Source organism: Apteryx rowi, unplaced genomic scaffold (assembly GCF_003343035.1).
Source record: "Apteryx rowi isolate R43461 unplaced genomic scaffold, aptRow1 scaffold_192, whole genome shotgun sequence".
NCBI lineage: Eukaryota > Metazoa > Chordata > Aves > Apterygiformes > Apterygidae > Apteryx > Apteryx rowi.
This window is the reverse complement of record NW_020448219.1, coordinates 1,017,934-1,024,262: the sequence shown is the minus strand read 5'-3', so window position 1 is coordinate 1,024,262 and position 6,329 is coordinate 1,017,934. Positions and strand designations below refer to the sequence as shown.

The following is a 6,329-nucleotide window of genomic DNA, read 5'->3' as shown; positions in this document are numbered from 1 at the left end:
CGGTGGCTGCGCCGCGCAGCGCTGGCTCGGGGCTGCGCGGGTGCGCGCCTGGGGGTGCGCGCCGGTGCGCCCCTGTGCGCGCCTGTGTGTGCGTGCACCTAGAGCAGATAATTGGAGAGGGTTTCCAGAAGGTGGAAAATGTCACCTGATTCACACTGAACTTTTTAAATCTCCCCACCCCCGAGCAGACACACACACACACATTAGGAGACCGCCCACCGCAGACAGCTAAGACCCCCGTATAGATTTAAAGAGAGACTGCATTCAGCGCCTGACGTTCATTCAATAGAGCGATCATCGCCGGCTGGCTGGTGCTCGCTCCCTCTGCCTGCTCCCCGTGATACTGCTCTGTGTCTCTTCCACTCCCTGCTATACTGAGGATGTTAAATCGGAGAATCCACCCGGGCATGCTCTTACTCCTGATGTTTCTGTGCCACTTCATGGACGATCACACAGTGCAGGGTAAGATGAGATTGTTTATTCGCGAATACGTTTTTTTAAAACGTATTTTCTGTCTTTCGGGCAATGTTCAGTTTGCTGCGGTGTTTAAACGCCTCTCTCCAAGGTCCAACAGGACAGAAGTTAACTGTGGGCATGGAGTTGCTTTGTACCAATGTGCAGAGGTGTCRTTTAGGTTCCTTTTTGATCGGATCTTCGCACTGCTGTGCATAGGCACAGAGGACAGATGAGGATGTTTCTTGGCATTTATTGTTATTATGCAGCATGAATGAACAAMAGCATCGCAAGGGAACTTTCTTAGTTTCGGATTTCGAATGAGTGCTCAAAGTTTGTTGGTAATTTAGCAGAGATTTTTATCTCGCCTGCCTGATGGAAGGAGAGGTGGTGATGGGGAGCCCCACAATTACAGCTGACATTTTCAGAAACCAATAGTGGTCGTTTTCTGGACATTCCTTTAAATACTGGGATTTTCTCCCCACACACACCTCCTCTTTTTGATGAATAATGTTACTATGTTGTAAACTCTTCTGCACTGAAGAGTATGGTTAAATAAGTTTTTTTCCATGCAAACAAAACAAACCCGAACCTGATATTGACAACTCTTAAGAGCCCTCTTTTGACGCAAGGGAATATTGATTTTTAGTTTGGGGATTTTTTTCCCTTATCTTGACCGTGTTCCAACCATAACCTGGATATCTTACCATTGCTTATCATTGTTTTTTCTTTCTTTTTTATCTTTTATTTTCCACTGAGCAGAGCTTAAGTTAATGTAACGTAGGCAACTGTAAAACACAAAACTTTTTTTTTAAAGGGCGTTGTTTGTTCAATGATTGGGGGGGGGGGGGTGATGTTCCCCTGCACCCAGCAACATCTCAGATGGCCGATCCTGACCCCTCACTGCGGTAAATTCCCATCGGAGTAAGGAGACAGGATCGAGCCCTCACTGGATTAGCACCAGAATCAATTGGTATTGAGTTGCTGGAGAAGTCACATTGGTTATTCACTGGAGACTCATCCTAACCAAAACTCTCCAGCTAAAAAAGGGGGAGTTGCTTGGACAAATGTTCTTGGCTTGACTCCACAAATAACAGGGATACTAGTTTAAAAAAAAAAAAAAAAGAAAAAAAAATACCCTCTATCTGGTTTTAGGACAGTGTGCTTTCCTCTGAATTGCTTGCGGGAGAGACGGCACCTATAACCTTTCCAGTTTGATCGGTTTTTAAAACTCTGTAGGGACCCTCCTACTCTATGTGCCATTGTATTTTGAGTACTTTGCTCACTTTTTTGGATCTCTGCTAACTTATTTTAGTAGAGGAAAGACTTTTGTTAATAGAAGCAGCAAAATGTGGAGATTTCGAAAGACTTTGCTAACAGCAAATGTTCCCAATTCATGCAGATTGCAAAATGGGCTGGGACTGAAACTCTGTGCGGCACTAAAACAATGCTGCTGTGCAGACGCGGTGAGGAGGAGAGGGCAGGGGGAGGAGGAAGGAATCTGCAAGCGCGATTTTCTTTTTATTCCCTTTTAAATGCACATCCTTTTCAAGCCTCTGTCACGTGCAGGCAGCATTTCTTCTGCTCTACATATGGAATAAATACCTAAGAAAACTGCCTTGTCCTGTTTTGATCAGTTTGGGGGGTTTGTTTTTGTTTTTGTTTTTAACTGCGCTCCCAAATGGGCCAGTGTAACTGTGGGTTATGGAATGGGACAAATAAAAGTAAACAGTCTAGTAAAAGTCAATGCAAGGCGCACGTGTTGTGTCTGGGTCACTGGTAACTGACACTGATATGGCTGAGTGTCTCCCTCTCGCTCGCCCTCTCCCCCTCCCGCAGCTGGGAATTGTTGGCTCCGGCAGGCGAAGAACGGCCGCTGCCAGGTCCTCTACAAAACTGATCTCAGCAAGGAGGAGTGCTGCAAGACGGGTCGCCTGACGACTTCGTGGACAGAAGAAGACGTCAACGACAACACGCTTTTTAAGTGGATGATTTTTAATGGGGGAGCCCCAAACTGCATCCCGTGCAAAGGTGAGGGGGTGGAGTGTTTGTGAACTGCATTTTGCTAAGGATCAATCCAGCCAGGGACTGGGGTGAGGAGGAAGAGGAGTGGGAAAGGAGCTGGGGAGGGGAGGGGGAGACAGTGGCCTCCTGCTTCCTTCCTCACTGACAGCTGGAAGTGCATCTTGTACCAGCCCCGGGATCAGCGAGGGGGGAGCCCCGTTTCTGCCTGGCCACTTTCACACTGTGCGAGCCAGGGCTGCRGAGGCGAGTGAACTCCTCTCTCCCCTGCCCTCACTGGGTAGGAGAATTTCCCTCGAGTTTTGTCTCCTGCTTGGGGGGAAAGGTGTTTTCTCTTTACACCCTGGAGTTGCAGTGGCTTTTTTTTTTTTTTTTTTTGCAAGCGGTTTTGACAGGAAGTCTGATCTGCACGCTCGATACTAAAGTGGTGCCTCTTTCCTTCCATCAGAAACATGTGAGAACGTGGACTGTGGACCTGGGAAGAAATGTAAAATGAACAAGAAGAACAAACCTCGGTGTGTTTGTGCTCCGGATTGCTCTAATATCACTTGGAAGGGCCCCGTGTGTGGCTTAGATGGGAAAACCTACAGGAACGAGTGTGCCCTTCTCAAAGCCAGATGTAAAGAACAGCCCGAACTTGAAGTCCAGTATCAGGGCAAATGCAAAAGTAGGTTTGCAAATCTAATCCGATCTCCCTCAAATGCCAAAGGGTGTGTGTCTGAGTGTAGGGAGGAGGAGCTGACGTACTTCCCCACAGTAACCAGAGCGATGTTCCAAATGCTGGGAGACAGTAACTAAACCACGCTCAACAGACAAGAACGTAGCTGGACTGAGAATTCCCCACAGTCTAGCAGCACTTGTGTCCCACCAGCTACCCTGAGGTGGGAAGGTTTCCTCCAGTGGCCTTTAAATGACAAAAGCTGCTGAAGGCTTTTATCTGATCATTTGTTTCATTATGTCACTCATTCACTCCTCGCTTGGGCCCCGGGATCTCCTATTAATCACTGCGTATTTCCATCTTTATTTCAGAGACCTGTAGGGATGTTTTATGTCCAGGCAGCTCCACCTGTGTGGTTGATCAAACTAGTAACGCCTACTGTGTGACATGTAATCGAATTTGCCCAGAGCCTACCTCCCCTGAACAGTATCTCTGCGGGAATGACGGCATAACTTACGCTAGTGCCTGCCACCTGAGAAAAGCCACCTGCCTACTGGGCAGATCCATTGGATTAGCCTACGAAGGAAAATGCATCAGTAGGTATCTTGGTTGGAGGGTAAGAGTGGGGAGAGCTTCTTGGCTCAGTTGTTTTGGAATATTGTGTGTGGAATCGGATGGACGTAGGTTGTGACTGGGCGCAGGACAGAGACTTCCAGCAGCCTGGGCTTGTGTCCCTCCAGGAGAAAGAAAAGCCGGGGCAGCTTTGCTCCAGCAAAGGTTCCAGAAGGGGCAAGGGAGCAGAGGGCCTGTTCCTGCTTCTCTTGCTATCAGTGTGGGTGGGTGCTGACATTAGTATCCAAGGCAGAAGTACCCACACCATTAAATAGATGATGACATGGTTACAGTGTAACAAGGTCTCAATATTCAGTGGATCTGGATTCCTGGAAACAATTGTCTTCAAGTGGTCTTGGCAGAGCTTGCTTTAACTTAATTGGAAACATCTGATCACTTTTTCCTCTTTAAAAATACTGCAGAGTTTGGAGACAGTTGGTGCATCTCTGTGCATCCTGACATTTTGTATTGTGGCTGTGACTTCCAGAAAGGAATGATAGTGTGAGATAGAGTGAAGTGTGAGTGTTACAAGGAAGCACCTTCAGGGAAACCTCTGCTCCCCAAAACTGCCAGGGGGATTCTGGGGAATCTCAGGCTGCTTTTAGCTGGCCTAGGTTGAGGTAAATTCACTTTTTAATCTTGTAGATAACTACTGTATGTGGTTTAGTTTTAAAATAATTGATTTAGAAATGCCAAATGTGTTGGTAAATTCTGCACTTACCACTAAAGTTCTGGGGAGCTGGATTTCCACCGATTATCAGACAGAGCAGGGAAGGACGTGTGCAATATGTAAATGTAATTCTGCATTCCCAGGGCCAGACTCTCCTGGCACGGCTCTGTTCCCTCCCCCACAGAGAGACAGGCAATGCTTTCCGAGGAACTACTTGCTTGAGTAAAACCAGCAGGTATCATCACATCTACCACATCTGAGCTTTGTCTATTCACTGTTCATGGAGGAAAAGGAGTCTGGGATTGTTTGTTGTTGCTTTTCTTTTTTTCTTTGTCTTTTCACTTACCTCTAGTATCCTGTGTGTATTTTTAGAAGCAAAATCCTGTGAAGATATTCAGTGCAGTGCTGGGAAGAAATGCTTGTGGGATTTTAAGGTTGGCAGAGGTCGGTGTGCCCTCTGTGATGAGCTATGCCCTGAAAGCAAGTCAGACGAGGCAGTCTGTGCCAGCGATAACACTACTTATCCAAGCGAGTGTGCCATGAAAGAGGCAGCCTGCTCCATGGGCGTGCTTCTAGAAGTAAAGCACTCYGGATCTTGCAACTGTAAGTGAGATTTTTAACTCTGCAGACATTTAAGRCTTCTGAAGGCAATCCCTAGGTAATGAAGACTTATGCCTTTAAAAATAAAAAAGGTTTAATTTAGAGATTCAAGATATGGTACATATGCAATATAAATATGTATATATCACGCGCACACTTTGGTTACTGATAAAATGCAATAGATCTCCAACAATTGGTTTGCTTTCAGCTTGGGGTTTKGGGGCTATTTTAAGGAAAAGTCATTTTATCAGAAAGGGGTTGCCCTAGGAGCATAATTCTAGTGATTTTTCCTAATTTGTTTGCTCTCGTGTGCTTCGCTGATTGCTTTATTAACACTCGGATAAACYCTAACTCTGTCCAAAAGAACAAGCTTAATGGTAGCACATGGGCATCTGGTTTAGCACAGTTGCCTCTACTAACTCTGAATGAAGGGCACAAAGCAGTTAAACCTAGAACACAAGAGCGCTTTTTATTTGATTTCAGGAATCTGCCAATAAAACCTGAGCCATTGATTCTTCAGAACTTTCTGCAGTTATGACTTCATAGATTATGTATAAAAAAAACCTTATTGCATAACAGCAGATGCCAAAGAGCATCTCACTACAAGTCGCATAAAATGCAACGCTGTATTATGGCTGTTCAGAGGGCTTTGAAAACATGCACTGAGCTGCTTCTGCGCTGTTGTTGTCCTTATTTAAACAACAGCTCCCCTGTATTCCCCCATCTAGCCATTAATGAAGACCCAGAGGAAGAAGAGGAAGATGAAGACCAGGACTACAGCTTTCCCATATCTTCCATTCTAGAGTGGTAAAATCTCCATCACTWTTGGAACAGCCATTGGGCACGAAACCAATGTCCATACTGTAAATAAGTGTACGCTTATTTATTTTGGGGAGAAAAAAAGTATACATATAGTTGAGTCTCGTAGACATTTATTTATACTGTGTCATGTTTTATAATTTATACATAAAATGTCTGGTTGACTGTACACCTTGTTTTTTGAAGAAATTTATTCGTTACGGGAAGAGCAGTGTTATTTATTGTGAGGTCTCTTGCTTGTAAAGTAAAGCTTTTCTTTTTTCTCGTAAACTATAAAAGTCCATTCCTTAGAGCTTACCCCCATGATCTCATCTCTTTGTTTCACTGATGTTAACTCTTTTCCACTTTAACAAACTTGCATGTCGGTTTCTGTTATGTTTATTTATTGGATTTTCTTCTTGCCGGTTCTGTACATAAAAGATCCCTCGGGTTTTTGTTTACAAGGAATCTTGACTGACCAAAAGGCGTTGTAACTGACTTAAATATACTTCCAGG

General features: G+C 45.0%; 1 protein-coding gene across 1 annotated transcript; it reads left to right on the top strand.

The window, feature by feature from the left end:
• Nucleotides 1–380: 380 nt before the first annotated feature.
• FST (follistatin) lies at nucleotides 381–5,911 on the top strand. The gene is made up of 6 exons (XM_026062738.1): nucleotides 381–462; nucleotides 2,293–2,484; nucleotides 2,924–3,142; nucleotides 3,505–3,729; nucleotides 4,788–5,018; nucleotides 5,744–5,911. Exons 1-6 carry the CDS (start codon nucleotides 381–383, stop codon nucleotides 5,824–5,826), a joined length of 1,032 nt encoding a protein of 343 aa, XP_025918523.1. The 3' UTR covers nucleotides 5,827–5,911.
• The last annotated feature ends 418 nt before the right edge of the window (nucleotides 5,912–6,329 follow it).